General features: G+C 64.9%; 2 protein-coding genes across 13 annotated transcripts in view; both read left to right on the forward strand.

The window, feature by feature from the left end:
- FYTTD1 (forty-two-three domain containing 1) overlaps window positions 1-20,551 on the forward strand; it is a 208,279-nt gene that overhangs the window by 48,956 nt on the left and 138,772 nt on the right. The gene's annotated exons all lie outside the window — the stretch shown is intronic.
- The window catches only part of TNK2 (tyrosine kinase non receptor 2), an 82,301-nt gene that overhangs the window by 48,308 nt on the left and 13,442 nt on the right, over window positions 1-20,551 (forward strand). For 5 of the 12 annotated variants that reach the window (XM_042843906.2, XM_042843907.2, XM_042843908.2 and 2 more), the window contains 7 exons: window positions 4,488-4,682; window positions 8,195-8,286; window positions 9,270-9,374; window positions 11,863-13,169; window positions 15,140-15,235; window positions 15,763-15,890; window positions 16,534-16,817. In XM_042843906.2, coding sequence (XP_042699840.2) covers window positions 4,488-4,682; window positions 8,195-8,286; window positions 9,270-9,374; window positions 11,863-13,169; window positions 15,140-15,235; window positions 15,763-15,890; window positions 16,534-16,540 — 1,930 coding nt within the window. In that variant the 3' untranslated portion in view covers window positions 16,541-16,817. Of the gene's footprint in view, window positions 1-4,487; window positions 4,683-8,194; window positions 8,287-9,269; window positions 9,375-11,862; window positions 13,170-15,139; window positions 15,236-15,762; window positions 15,891-16,533; window positions 16,818-20,222; window positions 20,365-20,551 lie in introns of those variants that run through there. The other 7 variants (XR_010590539.1, XM_065557557.1, XM_065557558.1 and 4 more) reach the window with 7 other exon arrangements.

Here is a 20,551-nt window from a genome sequence, read left to right on the forward strand (position 1 = left end):
AGGGAGCCTCGGCGCCCAGGTGCCTTTCCCGCCTGTGACATGCTGCGAGCCACTGCTCTGCCTTTGTCCATCCCCCGCAGCCCTGGGTGAGTCACTTCCCTGGGTGCTGCTGCACTTGTTAGTTTGCCTTTGCCCTCCCTTGTGTGCCGCCGGAGCACTGCCCTTGGCGCGCACGCCCCCGCCCCCGCGGCCACTCCCGCTGCCCACGGTTATCTGAGCCGCCGGGAGCGGGAAGTCACGCCGGGGCTAATCTGGGACGGCTTCCCAGAACTGAGCAACGGGGACGGGAAGGGGACAGAACGGCTGCTCCTTCCTTAGCCTCAGTGTGGAGGGTCCCAGATGCCCCAATCCCCCTGTGTGCTGGATCGATGGCTTGTGGGTGGGTAAACTGAGGCACATAGTGGTGATCGTGACCGGAATAGAGCTGGGATCTCTTAATTCCCAGGAGCCTCCTGCTTCCCATCTGCTTTGCTGCTGTCCTGCCCCCACGCTGCCCTGTGCCCGTGCTGGCACAAGGGGCAGGGGTCGAGAGTTCTGGGCGTGCCAGAGAAACTGGTGCTGCCCATCCCGGGTGGCCCCCAGCGGAGGGCTGGAGAGAGGACAGGGCATTTGGAGACTCTCCAGAAATGCTGAGCTCTCAGGACCGAGCGAAGGGTTTGGGGGGCTGGTGGAGGGGCCGGGGGCTCTGCAATGGTAGAAGCGGAACCAGGTGCAGAGGGTCTCAGCATGGGGGGGCAGCGGGTCCGGGGGGCCCTGCTCCAGGACAGGCAGAGTGCAGGAACGTGGCTAATTACAGAGCCCCATGGCGCGTTTGGTGGTATCCCACCCAGGGGGTGTTTGTGCGGGAACACGTGTGTGTGTCTAGAACACACCCCATGGGATGTAGACACAGAATCCTGCCAGCTTTCCCCTCCAGCTCTGCAGGCACCCCTGAATCCGAGCCTGCAGCCCCCCGTCCTGCTCCTCTCACCGCCCGAGGAGGGGGATCCCACCCCGCCCCGGCTCTCCCGAGGGCAGCAGCCTCTGCTGCGGGGGCCGTGCGGTTCGTCACGGCAGACGGGATGAATCAGGCAGGACTGTGTGTCTTTAGGGACCGGCAATGACTCTTGCACGAGGGCTGGCAGTTTAATTGCAGGGAGGGATTCGTCAGCGGAGACAGAGCGAGGGTGTAGTTAATGCAGAACCAGTGTGTGCACGCCGCCCCGATTGCATCATGGTCTGGGGCCGGGGCTGAGCCGCTCCAGCTGCCGGAGCTGGCGGGTTCAACCACTTCCAGGCAGACACTCTCTGGGCCACACGCCGGGAGCACCCTGGCCCCGGCACGGGGCTTGGCTGGGCTGCCCGCTCGCAGCGAGGAGCCGGTTCAGCGCACGCCTTGTTCCCTGGGAGACCCGACGGACCCGTCCAAGGTGAAAGGCAGGCTCTCCGGGGCCACTGCCTGCTGGCTTGGGGCTGGGGTTCTGCTGCGCTGGGTCTGAGGGGGGCTAAGGCGAGTGTTGGCCGGGGGCCTGGCGTGGGCTATGAAAGAGGCTGCGGGGGCTAGAGGACAGAGCCCAGGACCAGGACTGCGAGTGTCTGTGTTCTTGGTGCAGTGACCCCTCGGGGAGCAGGTGGCAGGCACGCTGCTCATCCCACCCGTGCCTCAGTTTCCCTTGTGAAAGGGGAAGGCCGTGCTGGGCGGTGGGAAGGGTGAAGTATTGACACGAGGGAAGGGAAGCAATGCCGGTTGCTGAGTGCTGCCTTTGCCACGGGACCGTTGGCATCAGTGGTTCGGAACAGTGACCGTGGAGAATCCGGGAACCCGGATGGCAGCAGGTGGTACTGCCCCGTGGCATCGTCCTGTTCCTAAAGCACCAGCCCGAGCAGGCAGAGTTCGTGCTTTGCCACTGCAGCTGTGGGAGCTTCGGGCCAGGCCCGACGGGCTCGGTATGGGGGTGGCTTGTGCACCATCTGCCGCCGCGCTCTGAGGGGCTGGGATGGGACCCGGCTGTCTGAGAGCCAGGACATGGCCCAGCACTGCGGTAGGCAGAGGCTGGCGGGGCGGGAAAGGCGGCTGCCTAGGGGTTGTGCTGCGAGGGCGTCTCCCAACCGGCCTTGGCAATGTGATTCCCTGTGGCCGTGTGCGTGGGGCCAGCCTTCCCTGCCCGAAGCTGGGGGAGGTCTCGTGGGGGGGGGGGTAGTTGTGCCTCAGTTTCCCTGTCTGTGACTGGTGGGATAACTGACCCTCCCCTTGGGGATTCTCGGCCATATGAAACTCAGAAGCTGCTGGCCTGTAGGGCCAAAGGGAGCCCCCCAGGGGAGAACAGCCGCCAGCTGCATGACACGAGTTGTGTCCGTTGTCAGACCTGCTCCATCCCTCAGGGAAATGGTTCCCACAAGCCTTGGAAGGCTGTATATACAGTGGGACCTACATTAAACCCATTTGCTCCTGGCCAGAACCCACATGGGGAAATAGAATCCAAGTTAATAATACAGCAGGACCTACCTTAACGCCCGTTAGGTTCTCTCCTTTGCTCGGGCCAGTGTGCAGGCCCCCAGCATTAAACACGAAGGGCTGCGAACTTTGCGCCCTCGGGGCTGGGCCCAGCGTCCCGGCTGGGGGGCGCTAGATGGGCTCAGCGGGGGGTGCCAGAGCAGAGGGGTGGGCTCCTGGCCATGGGGCACTGGCCCCGCGGGGAGCGGAGGTGGCTGGGGTGATGGAGGGGGAGAAGGAGTGGGGAGAGCGATGGGGGTCCTGGTGGAGGGCTGTCCTGCCGGGGTGCAGCTCCCCCAGGCGAGGGAGGAGGCGCTGGTGCCAGCGGCTTGCTCAGGGGTCTGGCCGTTGAGTAATATCCTGGGCCCCGGAGCGGAGCCGGGGCTGGGCCGGGAGGCAGGGCTGCCAGCCGCCGGCTCCTGCCCGGCTCAGAGGTAAACAGGAAAAGGGCTGAGCCGGGCCTGTAGTGAGTCACAGGTAGTTCCAGGAAACGCCAAGGCTCAGCCTGGGCGGGGATCCCGGCACCCCCTCCCTCAGCAGCCAGGGGAGGGACCCAGGGATCTGCGGGGGTGGGGGGGTGCTTCAATCCCTGTCATTGATAATACCCCCCCCCCCCGGAAAGCTTTACAAGGGGGTCTGTGTTCTCCCCCCATGACTCGCCCTCCAGGGGCTTGTGGGGCTGCTGCTGAGGACGGGGTGATGTTGGTGGCCCAGTAGGGGGCACACTCCATTGCTCGGTGCTGAGCCCACCTGGCACTAGAGGGCGCTGCACTGTGGGGAGCAGTAGGGGGTTGGTGGGGGTGCTGTGGGGAGCGATGGGGGGGTCGATGGGGAGTGGAGGGCCATCGGGGGGTGCTGCGCTGCAGAGAGTGGTGGGGGGTTGGCAGGGGCGCTGCCCTGTGGGGAGCGGTTGGGGGAGTCGGTGGGGAGGCTTGGCGGGAGGCACTGCGCTGCGGGGAGTGGGGGGATTGGCGGGGAGCGGTGAAGGGTTGGCGGGGGTGCTGCGTTGCGGGGAGCAGTGGGAGGGTCAGCGGGAGGCGCTGCGCTGCAGGGAGCAGTGGGGGCGCTGCATTGTGGGGAGCGGTGGGGGAGTCGGCAGGGGGCGCTGCAGGGAGTGGGGGGATTGGCGGGGAGTGGTGAAGGGGCATCGGCGGAGCTGCATTGCAGGGAGTGGAGGGGGGGTCGCCGGGGGGTGCTGCATTGCGGGGAGTGGTGGGGGGTCAGTGGGGGGTGCTGTGCTGCGGGGAGCAGTGGGGAGGGTCGGCGTGGGTGCTGCAGGGTGGGGAGTGGAGGGATTGGCGGGGAGCGGTGAAGGGTCGGTGGGGGCCTGCGCTGCGGCTAGTGGGGGGATTGTCAGGGAGCGGTGGGGGGGTAGGTGGGGGCCTGTGCTGCGGGGAGCGGTGAAGGGTCAGCGGGGGGCGCTGTGGGGGCAGTTCAGTGTGGTCCTTCTCCCCTCAGAGTCAGCGCCCCAGTGTGGTCCTAGGGCTGCTGCTTGTGCCTCTTTCCGATTTGATGGGTACCTGAGGTCCCAGCCAGCAGTGGCCATTGACCATCCCACAGCAATTCCTGGGGCCGTCGGGTGTCAGGCCAGTGTCCTGGGCAAACCCCACCTGGGGCATTGTACACAGCTCCCCAAAATCCCCCAGTGCAGTGTTGCTGTGCCGTGCTAAGCAGCTGCCACCTTCACCCCAGAGGTGGCTGCATTTCACTAATGGGTGCAGTGATTCCGCTCGGGCCAGTGACAGCCTGAGGGGCGGGGCAGTGCAGATCTGCTCCTGCCTCTCAAGAGGGGAGCGGGGCACGTTGGTCCCAGCTGAGACCTGGGACACAGGACTCTGGATTCTGCTACTGACTGGCCGTGTGAACTTGGGCGAGTCCCTTATCCCCGTGTGCAAACCAGGGACAATTCTGGCTGGCGCTGGGAGGGCCCTGCGGTGCCCGAGTCTCACTTGGCAGCGCTGGCCGTGGCTGGACGCTTTCTCGGGTCAGTAACCAGGGCCTTTTTGTTCCTTAGGGCTGAGAATTATTGGTGGCGGGGTCAGAATAAGAGGACCCTTAAAGTGGGGCAGTTCCCGCGAAACACGGTGACCTCCGTGGCAGGGCTGTCGGCCCACGACATCAGCCAGCCGCTAAAAAACAGCTTCATCCACACTGGCCATGGAGACACCAACCCACAGCACTGCTGGGGCTTCCCTGATAAGATCGATGAGTAAGAACCACGTCCCTCTGCTCTGCTTTCCTCTGCCTCTTCTCCGCTCCCCGCAGCCCTGGGTGCAGGGACGGCCTGGTGGGGTGGGGGCCGCGGGTCGCCTGCCCTCTGTGGGCACGGAGCCTGAGGGGACGTGGGGGGCCCGTGTGGCTGTTTGGTTTGCAGGCCGGTCCACCCTGTCCGTGACCCTCCCCTCCTTGCCCTCCGGAAGGGGCGCAGGCTACTGGGGAGCCCGCAGGGAGTGGGGGGAGATGCCAGGAATCATGCTGCCTGGGGACCGCGTAGCTTGTGGAGTCTAACTTCCGCCCCATCTCTTCGTACTAACGGGGCACTCGTGTGCATGGCTGATCTGCCCTCACCCCTGCTGGGGCTTTGGGAGGGGCTCGGGCACGCCAGCCCTCGGGCAGGGGGCAGCACGAGCTGGCAATGCAGCAGGAGGCGCTGATCCCTGGGTCGGGGTTCAGCCCAAGGTGCAGACCTCTCCTGGCCCCCTGGGCCCCTTGCTTGAGAGTTTGGGGTCGCAGCGCCGTGTGAGCACTACAGGACGCCTATCTTTGAGGAACCCTTTTCCCTTCTAATGGGGTGGGACCTAAACTGCCATGTGTTGCTCTGAGCTGTTAAACAGCTGCCTCGCTCCACCCCAGAGGTGGCTGCATTTCAGTGAGGCGGGAAGTTTCCCCCTGTTGGTTGTGCATGTTTATAGCATACATGTTAGTTCCAGCTTCTGTTAAAACCTCCCTTTCGTGGTTACTCACCGATTTCCAAACCAAATCCGTGACGTGGTCTGCACTTGCTCTCGGCTCCCAGGAGAGGTTTGCTCAGTTTTGGTTCAGCCATTTTTGAATTGTGTGTGTCCATGAAAAACCCCACATCCCCGTGGGTGACAGAGAAACGATGCAAATACCGGGGGTCAAATTGGGCGTGTTTTGTAGATCCCGTTGAGCTCTAAGAAATAAGCTCTTTTTGGGGAATCAGGACAGTGGGTTTAAAGTCAGAGGCACATACTGTTTCCCCCCCCATGCTTGTCCAGCTCTCTGGGTGTCTGAGACGTGTCAGGGGTCGTGCCAGGAGAGTTTTAGCCTCTTGGTTCCCATTCCCACCAAGGCACAGTGCCAAGAACTTCAGTGGGACGGGGCGGGCAGAAACTGGCGATAAAGCTCAACTTAGCTCAGCGAGCCGGCGCCCGCGGAGGCGGCCTGGAGCAGCAGGAGGTGGCTGTAGAATTAGGTCCAAGTCCCCACAAAGCAGCCTCTGCCCCCGCCCCGGCTGGGATGCCTAACGTTGGCTTGAACTCCTCGGGAGGACCAGCAGTGAGTGGATCCTGTCTGAGCCCAGATGGGGTCTGTGACACAGGACTTTGTAGTGTGGACAGGAGCCCTCCCTCGGGGTACGTCTATGGAGCAGAGCTGGGCCTGGGCCTACCCGAGCCAGCTTGAATCCAGCTGGCACAGGGCAGGGCAGCCCGGTCTCGCGAACCGAGGATGTGCCCAGGGTCCAGGCCAGGCTGGCGCCATCCGCGTTGCGCAGCCTGCACCGCTATTGCTACGCGCTAGCTGGATTCAGGTCAGCCCACGTCCGGCTGTCGGGTTCAGCCAGACCACCAGGCAGAGGGCGGCCCAGAGAGTGGGGAGGCGGGAACGTGGTGTCTGGGGAGCTGGGTCGTGCCCCCTGACCTCCACACACGGCCGACATGGAATAACCAGCAATGAATGGGGCTGTGCATGCATCCCCATATGCAGCTCTGCCGGTGCCCCTCACTCCCGACCTGCAGCCCCCTGCCACCCCAGCCCTGGGCTCCCCCCCCCAGCTCTACAGGTGCCCCCCAATACCGACCCGCAGCCCTCTGCTAGCCCTGGGCTCCCCCCCCAGCTCTGCCGGTGCCCCCCAATACTGACCTGTAGCCCCCTGCCACCCCAGCCCTGGGCTCCCTACACCCAGCTCTGCCAGCACCCCTCAGTCCCAACCCACAGCCCCCTGGTACCAGCCCTGGGTCCCCCCCCCAGCTCTGCCAGTGCCCCCCAATACCGACCTACAGCCCCCTGCTAGGCCAGCCCTGGGCCCCTGTACACAGCTCTGCCAGTGCTCCCCCCAATCCTGACCCACAGCCCCCTGCTAGCCCAGCCCTGGGCACCTGTACACAGCTTTGTAGTGCCCCCCAATCCCGACCCGCAGCCCCCTGCTAGGCCAGCCCTGGGCCCCTGTACACAGCTCTGCCAGTGCTCCCCCCAATCCCGACCCGCAGCCCCCTGCTAGCCCAGCCCTGGGCCCCTATACACAGCTCTGCCAGTGCCCCCCAATCCTGACCCGCAGCCCCCTGCTAGGCCAGCCCTGGGCCCCTATACACAGCTCTGCCAGTGCCCCCCAATCCCGACCCGCAGCTCCCTGCTAGGCCAGCCCTGGGCCCCTATACACAGCTCCGCCAGTGCCCCATACCCAACCCCTGCCTGGCTGCGCTCTGGCACTAAGCTCCCTGCCCTGCTGCTTATCTTTATCACCCTCTGCATCTCCCCCAAGTCTTTCCCACGACCTGCCCAGCAGGAGCCCTGAACTGCCCTGCCCAGGTGCGAAGCATGGGACTGTGGCATCCAGGCCGACGCGTACCCAGGGAGAGGGAACCTACACCCAGGCCTCCGGATCCCTCCCTCTCACTCGCCTGGCACTTTCCCACCACACCCTGCTTGGCACAGCTCCCCCAGGGAGAGCCCAGCCCTGGCACTGCCATCTCTGAGCACTGGCCCTGGCCTTGCCCTGTGCCCTGGCCCTTGGCTGCTCCTGGGGGCCCGGCCCAGTCCAGCCAGCACATGGGGATGGAGCTGGGGGAGGGGCTCTGGAGATGGTCTGAGTGGGGTCAGGGGAGTGTGAAATCCTCAGAGCTGCCAGAGGGCGCAGCCTGTGGGAGCTGGATATTGGTGACCTCGGCTGTCATGGGAGCTGAGTATATGGTCCCCCGGGCACACACGCACCAAGGCCAGGGAGATGCCGGGTGGCCCATGGTTACGGCACGAGGCTGGGATTCTGGGGACCCCACGTCGATCCCCTGCTCTGCCACTGACACCCTGTCTGACCATGGCCACATCCCTCACCTGTTCCCGGGGGTGAGAATCTGGCCCTGCCCCATGGGCGGGGGCTGCCAGCTGCTGCGGATTGGCAGTGCTGAGGGCCAGCCACGGTTAGTACCTGAGAGTGGAAGGGGCGGCAAAATGGGGGCTCCTCGGCCAGGAGGGGTTAGCAGGCTGTGCTAGTCTCTGGGGCCAGCCCAGGGGTGACCTGAGCAGCCCCCCTGGCCCTACCACTTGGCTCTCCCGCCCTCGGGGGCCCTGCAGATGGGGCTGCGCCTTTCAGCCACCAGGCCCCTGAGTCAAGGGGATGGGACTGGACTCTCGCCTGAGAGGGGCAGCGTCATATGGCCGGGTGCCAGGAGTGCCCAAGGGCCAGGCTCTCCACAGCACTGGAGAGGTGAGCCCCTGGCGTGGGGCGTGCTGCTGACCGTCCTGTGTTTTCTCTCTCCACAGGCTGTACCTGGGAAACCCCATGGACCCTCCCGACGTGCTAGGCGTGGACCTGAACGCAGCCAGACCCACCCAGCTCCCGAGCCGGGCGAAAAGTAAGCCACGCTGCCATCCTGCTGCGGGGCGCTGCCCAGGCAGGCACGCCTGCAGCCCATGCCGCATGGCCTGCAACAGTCCTCTTGCCTACATGCTCGGGGTCTTACTGATCGCCAGATTTGGGGTCGGGAAGGAATTTTCCTCCAGGGTAGATTGGCTGAGGCCCTGGAGGTTTTTCGCCTTCCTCCGCAGCATGGGGCAGGGATCGCTAGCAGGAGGGTTCTCTGCCAATTGAAGTCACCAAGACACAGGATTTGGGACTTCATCAGCAGAGTCAAGGGAAGGGTAGGGACGGTTTTGTGGCCTGCAGCATGCAGGGGGTCAGACCAGATGATCATAATGGTCCCTTCTGACCTTAAAGTCTATGAGTCTACGAGTCCTGGACCTCAAACTACGAGTCCCAGCATGCAATGCTCCTTGGGACCCCGGTGCCTGCCATCCCCAGCACTTGCCTGCTGGGACCTGTAGTCTCCACAGGCCGCTCATTCCCCTTAGGGGAGGGCAGCTGCAGTGGGATGCCAGGTGGCCCCTGGCTGGGCTCCCAGGCCACGTGGTGCCAGGAGGAGAGCGTGGGTGCAGGGACGAGCGTGCCCAGCGAAGTGGGCGTGTCGCTCCTGCCGGCCTTAGACCTTCCGCCCTTCTGTCAAGGGAGCCTTTCCCCGGCGCTCGACCGGCTCCATGGTTCCACTGCGGCTGCTTCGCGGAGCTGGTCGAGTGCCAGCCCCCAGCCCTGGCCCTCCCAGTGACCCAGGTGGAGCTGAGGGCTCCGGCCCAGCTGGCTCCAGTGGGGCATCCAAACTCAGGGGCCTCGTCGGAGAAACCCGGCGTTAGCTGTTCCAGCCGGATCCCCGGCCAGGCTGTGCTGCTGCTACCTGCTCCGTTACTGAACCAGCTGCCTCCCTGCTTCCTCTGGCTTCTCTGCCACTGCGCTCTGCCAGCTAACCCCTCCTCTCTCCTCTGGGGCCTCTCTCTTCTCCTGCAGGGGATCCACCGCCTCGGCCACCGCAGCCGGCCATCCTCCTTACGAGTAAGTCGGGCCGTTCTCTGCTCCTCTCCTCTCTCTTCTCTCCTCACTCCTCTCTGCCAGGTATGGGGGCATGCGGGGGGCTTCCTGGCCTGGCTCCCGGCACCGAGACGCCAGTGCCAATGGGCTGCCAGCCAGCGTGGGCACATGGGGCACAGGGAGAGCCCTGTCGCCAGCCAGCCAGCCAGCCCCGCGCATAGACACAGACATGCACACGCCCTGTGTGAGCAGCAGCGAGGGCACTTAGAGTGCGGGCAGTGCCAGCTTCCCCGCATGGCCCTGCTCAGGGTGCCCCAGCCCTGCTCCCCTCTAGGCGGCAGAGGTGAGTCCACACTCCCTGCCCCATTCGGTCTCTCGGCTGAGCTGGCCGGCCGTGGCAGAGACTGGTGGATTCCCCGGTCTCTCCCACCACCAGACACACCCGACTGGCACACGCACCTGGGCTCTCCGTGGGACCAGCCCTCGGCTCAGTGACTCAGGCCCCTCTCTGCTTCCAACCCGCTGGCGACTCCGAACGCCCCCTGCCCCGTGGCTCTCACTGGCCTGGACTCTGCTGCATGTACTAACCTCTGGGCTGGGCGGGAGGCAGGTAGAGCAGACAGGAGGCCGCTGGGCGGGCAGGGTCTGCGGTGAGAGCTGGCACCTCCAGGGGTGTGCCCCCGAGGAGCAGAGCCCAGTGCATGGGGTGTTGGATGCATGCAGTGAGCGCCGACCCCATACCTAGACCTCTAGGGCAAAGCTCGGGGACACCTGGTCCAGCCAAAGCTTAAACAGAGAGACTGGGGAGGGCAAGGTAGGGGGTGAAGACATGGTGGTCCTGGGTTCAGATCCTGCGTGGGTCAGGAGTGAACATTGAATTTCGGTGGCCTCCCTTCCTAAGCCCCAGTGGCTGCTTCTCAGTTTCACACGCCCGTCATCCGGGAAGCCTGTGCTCGGGAAAGCGATCAGGAGCAGTCAGCGTGGATTCACCACGGGCAAGTCATGCCTGACCAACCTGATTGCCTTCTATGTTTAGATAACTGTCTATGGATATGGGGAAAGCCGTGGACATGATATATCTTGACTTTAGCAAAGCTCTGGGTGCCCCAGCCCTGCTCCCACAGTATTCTTGCCAGCAAATTTGAAAAGTATGGATTGGATGAATAGACTATGAGGTGGATAGAAAGCTAGCTAGATTGTCAGGCTCAATGGGTAGTGATCAACGGCTCGATGTCTAGTTGGCAGCTGGTATCAAGCGGAGTGCCCCAAGGGACAGTTTTGTTCAACATCTTCATTAATGATCTGGATGATGGGATGGATTGCACCCTCAGCAAGTTTGCAGATGACACTAAGCTGGGGGGAGAGGACGGAAGAATCCCATGCACCGCTACAGGCTGGGGACTGACTGGCTAAACAGCAGTTCTGCAGAAAAGGACCTGGGGGTTACAGTGGGCGAGAAGCTGGATATGAGTCAGCAGTGTGCCCTTGTTGCCAAGAAGGCCAACGGCATATTGGGCTGCATTAGTAGGAGCATTGCCAGCAGATCAAGGGAAGTGATTATTCCCCTCTACTCAGCACTGGTGAGGCCTCATCTGGAGTATTAGTTTTGGTCCCCCCACTACAGAAGTGATGTGGACAAATTGGGGAGAGTCCAGCGGAGGGCAACGAAAATGATCAGGGGGCTGGGGCACATGACTTATGAGGAGAGACTGAGGGAACTGGGGTTATTTAGTCTGCAGAAGAGAGCGAGGGGGAATTTGATAGCTGCCTTCAACTACCTGAAAGGGGGTTCCAAAGAGGATGGATCTAGACTGTTCTCAGTGGTGGCAGATGACAGAACAAGGAGTAATGGTCTCAAGTTGCAGTGGGGGAGGTCTAGGCTGGATATTAGGAAAAACTATTTCACTAGGAGGGTGGTGAAGCACTGGAATGGGTTACCTAGGGAGGTGGTGGAATCTCCTTCCTTAGAGGTTTTTAAGGCCCAGCTTGACAAAGCCCTGGCTGGGATGATTTAGTTGGGGATTGGTCCTGCCTTGAGCAGGGGGTTGGACTAGATACCTCCTGAGGTCTCTTCTAACCCCAATCTTCTATGATTCTGTGATTCTAAGCCTGTGCTCAGGAGGGGCTCAGGGCTGGGCTAGCAGGGGCTGCGGGTCAGGCCTGAGGGGCGCTGGCAGAGCTGGGTGTGGGGAGCCCAGGGCTGGGTTAGCAGGGGCTGCGGGTCCAGACTGAGGGGTGCTGGCGGAGCTGGGTTTGAGGAGCCCACGGCTGGGATGGCAGGAGGCTGCGGGTCGGGACTTTCAGCCCCTCACAGGCACATGCTGAACTGCCCCGAAAGCCCCACGCCGGGGGCAACACCATCTCCTCCTCCCGCAGTATGGATCCAGCTGGGGAGGGGCCCCGAGTTCTGCGCCCCTCATCCCACTGGGGCTCCAGGCTGGGCGCGGTACTGCCTGGGGAAGGGGCCCTCAGCAGGGCCTGTTCCCATGCCAGGCAGGTGCGGGAGTCACCCATCAGTGCCTGGCCCATGGGCGCCCTGCGATGCTGAGATCTCCCCCTTCCTGTGTTCCAGAGCCCTCCTACGACCCCGTCAGCGAGGACGACTCCCTCTCCACGGGTCTCAAACGGCTGTGCCTGAGGAAGCCGGGCCCCCCGAAGGGGCTGAAGCTGGTGAAGCCGTCGGCCTGGGTGTCGGGCACCAAGGTGGGCGAGCGGCAGCTGAGCCGGGCCAAGGGTGGGGGTCCCTCTTGTGGCGAGGCGCCACTGATTGACTTTGGGGACGAGCCGCCCCCCGCCACCCCCTCGCCGGTCGGGGAGCTGGGCGCCCCCTCCCTCGCCAGGCTGGCCATGGAGGCTTTCTCCCTGCTGGACAAGACGCCCCCCCAGAGCCCCACGCGGTCACTGCCCCGGCCCCTCCACCCCACCCCGGTGGTGGACTGGGACGCTCGGCCCCTGCCCCCGCCACCGGCCTACGATGATGTGGCGCAGGACGAGGCCGACTTCGAGGTGTGCTCCATAAACAGTATGGAGGGGCTGGTGGGGCGGCCAGCCTGGGACGAGGACGAGAAGGTGGCGCCGCTGGAGGACAACCTCTTCCTGCCGCCCCATGGGGCCAAGCAGCCCAGCCTGGAGCAGACCACCGAGATCTTCCAGGAGCTGCAGCAGGAGTGCATGAAGCGGCTGCACGTGCCCCGGAGCCCTGCGCCCGGCCCCGGCGAGGACAAGCCGCAGATCCCGCCCCGCGTGCCCATCCCGCCCCGGCCTCTGCGGAGGAACGAGCCCGGGCGCTGGTCGGGGGAGCTGTCCCCGGCCTCAGGGGGCGAGGAGGACCGGCCACCCCAGATCCCGCCCCGCGACCCCTTATCCCAGCCCACCTCCAGGACTCCCAGCCCCATGGCTCTGCAGGTGGGCTCCCCGCAGCAAAGGGCCAGCCTCTGCTCCCCCTTGGCCCTGGCCGCCTCCCTCTCCACCTCCCCGGGCAAGGCCATGCCCACCACACAGAGCTTCGCCTCGGACCCCAAGTACGCCACGCCCAAGGTCATCCTGGCGCAGGACAAGGACAGCGCCAGGGGCCCCTGCATCCTGCCCATTGTCAAGGACGGCCGGAAGGTGAGCAACACCCACTACTACCTGCTGCCCGAGCCCCCAGCCTACCTACACAAGTACGAGAAGTTCTTCAAGGAAGCCCGGAGCCCTGAGGAGCCGGCGTCCCGCGTGGTCAGCACCGCCACCGTCCGGCCCATGGTGCAGCAGCCCAACTGCTCGGCCAACAACAGCAACCCCGGCCCCCGGGGGGCGCTCAGGGCCTCCTGCAGCGTCCAGAACATCATCTACGACAGCAGCAGCGATGGCTGCCGGGCCGCCGAGAAAGTGCGACTGGTGAGTGGCTCCTCGCGGGGCGATTGGCGAAGGGGGCTGGACCAGCCAGTGTAGGGGTGGGGCCAGCTCGGGGCCCAGCCCGGGAGCGACGGCAGGGCCTTGACCCCAGCCGCATGGGGAGCTGCCGCAGCCCTGCACCAGCTCTAGTGTGAGACGAGGCCGGCCCTGCCCAGCAGGGTTCGCAGCTGGGGAAGATCCCAGGGGCCAGGGCGGGAAGCTGACGCTGCTCAGCCCGGGAGAGCAGGGCTGTGCCTCACCTGGGGCGCATCCCAGCCCTTCGCCGTGCCTCAGTTTCCCTACTCTCCCCAGGCCCCTCTCCTAGAGGCAGCAGGCGAATGAATTGGGTGCGAGCGGACCGAGCCCCTCAGAGGAGGGAACCCTGCGCAGCTTCCGCGCAGCGTGGTGCACCGGGTGGGTGCCCGGCTGTGGGGCAGCGTGGGGTGAGATGTCTGTGCCCTACCCACTCAGTGGGCTGCAGGCTCCAGCCCCTTTCGCCAGCGCTAATGTCAGAGCCAGCCTGCCCCGCTCCTGTGTGCTGTGCCCGGCACCGGACTCTCTGGGGCTGATCCTGCTTGGTTGGACCCACGTGACTCCCTTGCCACCCACGCTCCACCCCGTGTGCCCATGCCACTCGTGTGCACTGGTGGGGCAGACACCGAGCCCTACCCCGGCACGCCGGGCCCGACAGTCACGTCAAGGGCACCCGTGGGCTCAGCTCTGGCTGCCTGCCCGCCGATGCCAGGGTTGGCTGCGCGGCTGCCTCTGCCCAGCGAAGCGCAGTCACTAGCAAGTAGCATCCGGGGCAGGGGGAGGTCACCCTGCCTGGGAGCAGCTGGTGTGACGGCATTGGCACTGCAGGTCCCTGGCCCCACAGGGCACCAGCCCCAGGGCTGCCCCGAGCACCGAGAGAGAGGGTGCTACTGCCTGTCTCCCCCTCTCTGCACCTCGTTTCCCCGCTTGTGCCCCGGAGGTATGAGGGGGGAGCCGTCCGTGGTCAGCAGCCATTCGGCCGAAGAGCAGATCTGCACCAGCGCCGGACGGCATGTTGGGGAGCAGACTGCCGGGGCCAGGGGTGGGACAACTCGGGCGCTTCCCTCCCCAAGCCCTGCGGCTCGCGGGGGGGGGGAGGAGTGACCCCCTTTCCCCGGCTGGAGCCCCAAAGCCAGGCCCTGTCTCTGGCGAGTGCCACAGCGACCATCTGGAGCAGGGCTCAGTCCTATGACCTTGAAGGCCTGGGGCGCCACCTGCTGTTCCAGCGTGAGATTACAGCCTCTCGGTGCTGGGCCCCACAGAGCACGCTGCCCAGCAGGGCCGGGGGAGGTCTGGGGGGGGCCCCAGGCTACAGGGGATGTTCTGCTAGAAAGGGGGCAGCCATTCCCCACCAACCCAGCCATTGCAGGACTCCTGGGTTCTCTTCCTACCACTGTCACCATGGACAAGTCACTGTCTCTCCCGCCCCCGTGTGCCTCAGTTTCCCCATCTGTAAGTGAGGCTGATGTGAAGCTGCCTCCCAGCGGGGGCGTGAGGGTGGCTGATGGTCCCAAACGGTGAAAGGAGCTCCCTGACGCCGAGCTGCGTTGCCACCGCTGCTGGGGCCCAGACACCCCCTTACTGACGCCCATAACGTGGCCTTTGGGTGCTGCTGAAACGCCTGGGGAGCCCAGAGGTGGCTACTCCAGCCGCGTCCCTGCACTGGCCCTATGAAACCAGCCCCTTCCAGCCAGTGCCACCAGAGCCCTTGGCCCCGTGTGCAGAGGGGAATGAGCTGCCCAAGGACAGCCTGCCCACTCGCCCGCCCAGAGTCCTGCCCCCGCCCTGCCCTCAGCCTGCTGCTCTCAGGCTGTTCAGTGGGGCCCAGCAGAGCTCCCAGCTCCCCGCCACTCAATGGCCTGCGAGCCCTCGGCTACCTTCCAGCCCCCTGGCAGTGCCAGCCTGTCCGGACCGAGCGCTCACGGGGTGCGTCTCCACAGGTGCAGGAGATGGTGCACGGCGTGACCACCGAGGAGTGCCAGGCTGCCCTGCAGAACCACGGCTGGAACGTCCAGCGGGCCATCCAGTATCTGAAGGTACCGGGCAGGGGCCGGGCAGCTCTGGGACCCCCTCTTCCTCCGCTCCGCAGGCCGTGTCCTGAGCAGTGTACCACTGTCCTCTGGCCCAGGCTGGCACCGCAGCAGCTGGTGCCCTGCCTGCAGGGACGGGCCGTGGGTTTTGGGGGGCTGCGGGACCTGAGCCCTGGCTTGTGTGACTGCACCGAGCCTAGAGCGCCACCTGCTGGGGGTGGCCTGATCCCTTGGGGCGGGAGGGCGTTCAATGCCAGAGGGCCAAGGAGCAGAGCTGGGCATGTGTACCCTCCCATCTGACCCGGGTACAGTCAGCACAGCCCTGTGCCACCGCCCCCACACTGGCATCGTGTCTGCCTATCATCCCACTGGGGGGATGAAGAACCACGGGAGAGCCCACCGCGCCCCACTCTATACATGGGCCAGGCTGGCACAGCTCCTGGGGGATGGCGGGATTCTGCGTGGACATCGTCCCTACCCCTCCCGCTGCCCGGGGCGCCCCCCACTCACCCTCTGTGCCCTGTGGTTTGCAGGTGGAGCAGCTTTTCTGCCTGGGCCTGAAGACCAGGGGGGAGTGCCACCGGGTCCTGGAGATGTTCGACTGGAACCTGGAGCAGGCCAGCTGCCACCTGCTGGACCCTGCCAGCGCTGCCAGGCAGAAGTACGCCGCCCCCTTTTCCCAGTCCCTCCCCTGCGCTGGCGCGGCAACCCCGAGGGGTTCGCAGCCTCAGCACGAGCTCTCGGGGATCCCCCTTTTGTAACCTGACAGCTGGGCCCCTCGGGGGGCACCACAAGAGCTGCTGCCCGCCCGGGCGGGCCAGGCTCCATCCCGTGGCTGCTTGGTGTCGCCCGGCAGGACGGACGCCACTCTCGGAATCGGCGCCAGGCGGGCAGCTGTGGCCACGGAGCCTGACCCCCATCCCTGGCAGGGCACGGGCAGAGCTGGTCTGGAGAGATGGGGGAATGGACCCATCTGTGTTTCCCCGGGGGGTGGAGCCCAGCAGGGAAGGAGCAGGGGCTCAGGGCCTGGGAGCTATGGGGGGCCCCCAGCACATGCTCCAGCCGATGGCAGAGCGGCTGCCCCAGGGGCCCGTGCTGCCGGGACTGGGTGGGCCAGAGCACAGCCTGCTGCCCAACGTGGCTAGGGGAGGAAGGGCATGTTCCAGCCCAGGGAGGGACTGGCCGGGCAGCCGGTGGGGCTCAGCCCCAGAGAGCCTGATGCCGTGGGGCACCCCTGTGAGCACAGAGGGCCCGCTGTGTCTCAGGATTGGGCCCCCAGCTCACCTGCTCCCCTTGTCCCGCAGGCGGTGACGGCAGCAGGCCGGGAAGCTGAGTCAGACCTGGAGCGGGCACCTCCCGCCCCACCTCCGCGGTGCCTGCCCCCACGTTGGATTGAGCTGGCCGGAGAGCCCGGACCTTGGCAGAGAGCCTGACCGGGGCTCGGGACTGGCAAGGGGCAGCCCCCGGGACCCCGCTGGGGGTTGCCCCGGAGCTCGCTGGAGAATTGTTTTGTAAAGAGAAATGTAATTTTAATATATACATATATATATATAAATGTTCTATTGGAGAGGAACCCGGTGCCGCCCTGGCTGTGTGCTGCGCCCCACCTGCCCCTGGGCCTTGGCTAGCAAAGGGGGCTCAGGTGCGGCCTCCCCTAGCCCCCCGCTCCGGTGCCAGGGGGCCCAGAGGAAGAGAGCAGCACTCAGCTTGGACCTGGCTCTTCTCTCCCGAGCTCCATGAAAGGGATGGAGCCATCACCCAGGCCCAGCGGGCATCCCGCTGACCAGCCCTGCAGCAGGCCCAAGGGCCCGGAGGAGAAGGGCACACCAACCCCTGCGGCCCTTCCCGGGCAGGGGGCAGCGTTCAGCCTGGTCCTGCCCGGCCCTGGAGTGGCTGGCAGAGCGGGCGAGGAACCCGGGCTCACTCCATTGGCAGGGCTGGGCGAGGGCAGACACTGGCTCAGACAGCACCAGCCACACCTCTGCCCTCCACTTGCTTGGCAAGCCCGGGGATTTGGGTGGGGGGAGAATCCTAGGGCACAGAGCTCACTGTGGGGCCAAAGCCACCCCCCCATCAGCCCCAGGGGGAGTCCTGTCCCAGCCCAACTGTGTGTGCCCCCCGCATTCCTCCCCAAGGCTGCTTCACTCCTGTCCCATATTAGCGGCTTCGTCCGTCACACCGCTGGGGCAGTGCCTGGGGGCACCCTAGGGGGGCTAAGGGGTGGGAGCAGAGCCCACGGGCACTGTGTGAGAGGCAGAGAGGTGGGGACAGTTCCTGCAGGCGCAATGATGGGGGGGCAGAGGGATTGGAGGCAGTGCCCATGGACCCTGCTTGGGAGGCAGAGAGATGGGGGGGCTGCACCTGTGAGCACAGGGTTGGGCACAGTGCCTGTGGGCACTGTCTGGGAGGCAAAGAGCTGGGGCAGGCCCACAGACACACGGATGGGGCCAGGGCCATGGACACAAGGCCAGAGGGCTGGGGCTACGCCCACGGGCATGGTGGGGAGCAGTGCCAAAGGACACAGGAATGGGGGGATGTCCATGGGCACAGGGATGGGGGATGCCCTCTGCCTGTGGAGGAAGCTAGTGCAGATGAGGCCAAGGGCCGGGGGGGGGCACGTGGCCCCGGCCTGGGGCAGAGTTTGTGACTCGCTTTGACATGCGGCAAAGGGCCCCAGCTGAGCATCGCCCCTTGAATGGGCCTCATCAGTTCCACACACACACACCCCGCCTTGCCAATGGGCTGCTCTAGTGAGCAGCGCAGGGTCCCGGCAACGCAGGGTTCTAGTCCCCATTCTGTCTCGGACCTGCTGGGTGACCTTGGGCAGGTCCCGGCCTCTCAATGTGCCTCAGTTTCCCCTCCCGCAGCATGCAGTGAGGGCACTGGTGTGTCCCAGCTCATCCATGTCTGTGAAGCGCATTGTGGGCCTGTGCCCTTAAGCCCCCCCCCCAGTACAGCTCGTACCCCTGATCTGCTAGGCCCCAGGCTGTGTGCCACGCCCTGGTTGGATCCCGGGCCCAGGCAAATGGGCAGGGATGGCCGGGGTGGGAACGGACGTCACACCACAGGTGAGTCCTCACAGCAGGGCTGGCTTAGCACCAGGGCCCCAGACTGCCCAGGGGTCTGTGCCCCCCTCCCCAGGGCGGCCTTTGGGGAGCTGGGGCTGGGGCTGGCTTGGGGGGGGGGGGGGCTGTGGCAGCAGAGGCGGGTTAAGGTTTCCTGGGCCAGAGCAAATGGGGGACCCCTCCCCACCCCTTCTGCCTGCAGACACACACCCCTTTCTGCCCCTTCCCTGGGCTCTGCCCCTGTTCCACCCAGGCCCCCCCCCCATTCCCTCCCAAGATCGAGAAGCTCTGTCCCCCCTTATGTCCCGCAAGGCTTCAGTGGGGAGCCAGAGCACCTCCAGTCCTGGGGCTGCGGGTCCAGGTGCTGGGGCTTCCCCCGCCACCCCCCGCGCTTCTGCGAGTGACCAGGGTCCGGGAGCTGGAGCTTCTCCCACCCTGCAGCTTCCCCCACCCCGTCCTCCTGCCTAGCCACCGGGGTCGCCATGGACCCTGGCTAATCCGCCACTGTGTGGCAGCCTCTTGCCCAGCTGTAAGGATTGGACCCTCCCTGCTCACGTGGCCGCCCCCCCCCCCATGCCAGGCAAACTGTCGCCTCTGTGCTACAAAGCCCTGATTTGGGGCCCAGCCCCCTGAGGTGCTGCCGGGACCGCCCAGCGCCGTGGTATTCCTTGAGGGGCCTGCCGCTAGGTTTGGGATGGGCCTGGGGGCACCTCCTGAGTCTTGACCCCATTGGGCCCAAAGAGCACGAGTCTATTGGCCTTGAGGGCCTGGTGTGAGGCCCAGCTGGTCGGCCAGGGCTCAGTTACCCAGGGCTGCTCCAGCAGTTCGTTCCCATGAGCCACACGTCATGGCTAAGGAGCCCATGGCGCTGCGGCTGGGACGGGTGCCTGAGAGGCGCTGAACACACTTGGTTGGTGTCTATGTTACGCACGTGTCCAGTGGCGCCAGCTGAGCTCAGGGCCCCGTTGCAGCAGGAGCTGCAGGGACACGAGAGCGCCAGACAGCTCAGCGTCACCGTGGCCAAGCCCGCCAGTGCAGAACTGGGCTAAGCCCCTGTCAGGGCTTGGGGAGGGGGGCCATGGGGCTGGCTACTGCTCCGTGACTGTCAGCCATGCTTGGGACGGGGGGGTGGGCGCGTTTACATTGATTTTCACCTAGAAGTGAAGTAGAACTGAATCGCTCTCACACCTTGACCCGCCCGCACCTTTTTCATCGACTCATTCCACGTGTGGGTGTTTCCTGCTCTCCGCTGCTCTTTGTGAAGCTCCTGCGGACACATGCTGACTGGCAGCTTCCTTTTCCCACCCGCCCGTGGGTTTTGGGGGCCAGAGCCCGAGGGGCCCGTTTGCTGCCGGACAGTGCTGCTCAGCGCTCTGACCCAGGGCCCAGTCACCCCCGGGCGCTCTGCCACGAAGTTCCTAACGGCCCAGTGGGTGGACGCTGGTTTCCCTGGATTGGAGGCACTACAGAGGAACATCTTGCCCAGCCTCTGTTACTGAGCTCTTGATGGCCCAATGCAGACCTTGTAAGCCACCGTGATGCCATGGTGATAGGCAAAAACTAGCCGTATATGCTTGTAGCAACACTAGGAGCAGCGAGCGAGCGGGCTGCGGGCCCAGGGAGGGAAACCAGCTCACGCAGAGGGCCGGTGCCACTTGTGGCCTGTTCCTGGCTGTTTTGGAGGCCGAACTCGTCTGTGGGATTCCAGTGTGCCCTACACATAGCGGAAAATGTCCCCCCCTAGGCGTAGGGTCCGTGTGGGATGAGGAGGGGGCTAGCACCGGCCCTGCCCAAGGTGTTCATCCAAAGAGGCGTCTTTGGCGTAGTCGCTCGGGGCTGTTACACTTACAAGAGTATTCGACAGCTCGTCACGTTTGTAACATGTCTGTCTATGGCATCCAGGGCTTAATTCGTTTTTTTCTTTCAAGAACATAAAATGAAACTTCAGAATGAGGCTCCCAGCCAGCAAATTGTCCCAGCCCTGAAAGCAAACCTGGGGGAGGTATGAAGTGCTGCTGAAGTGAGCAAAGCCAGCGGCACAAAGGGAACACGGAGTTCCCTCACCTACAGGTGGGTCAACACAGCCCGTCAGAAAGCTGGCGCCCTGGTCTGGCCATTAGCGTAGGGGGTGGGCATCGGGATTCCTCGATTCCCAGGCCAGAAGGGACCGGTACAATCACCTCCTCAGAGCTGCATCATCCAGGCCAGAGGCTTCCACCCTGCGATTCCTGCATCCAGCCCCTCATTTCTGATGGAG

The sequence above is a fragment of the Chrysemys picta genome, chromosome 9 (assembly GCF_011386835.1).
Source record: "Chrysemys picta bellii isolate R12L10 chromosome 9, ASM1138683v2, whole genome shotgun sequence".
NCBI classification, from domain to species: Eukaryota; Metazoa; Chordata; order Testudines; family Emydidae; genus Chrysemys; species Chrysemys picta.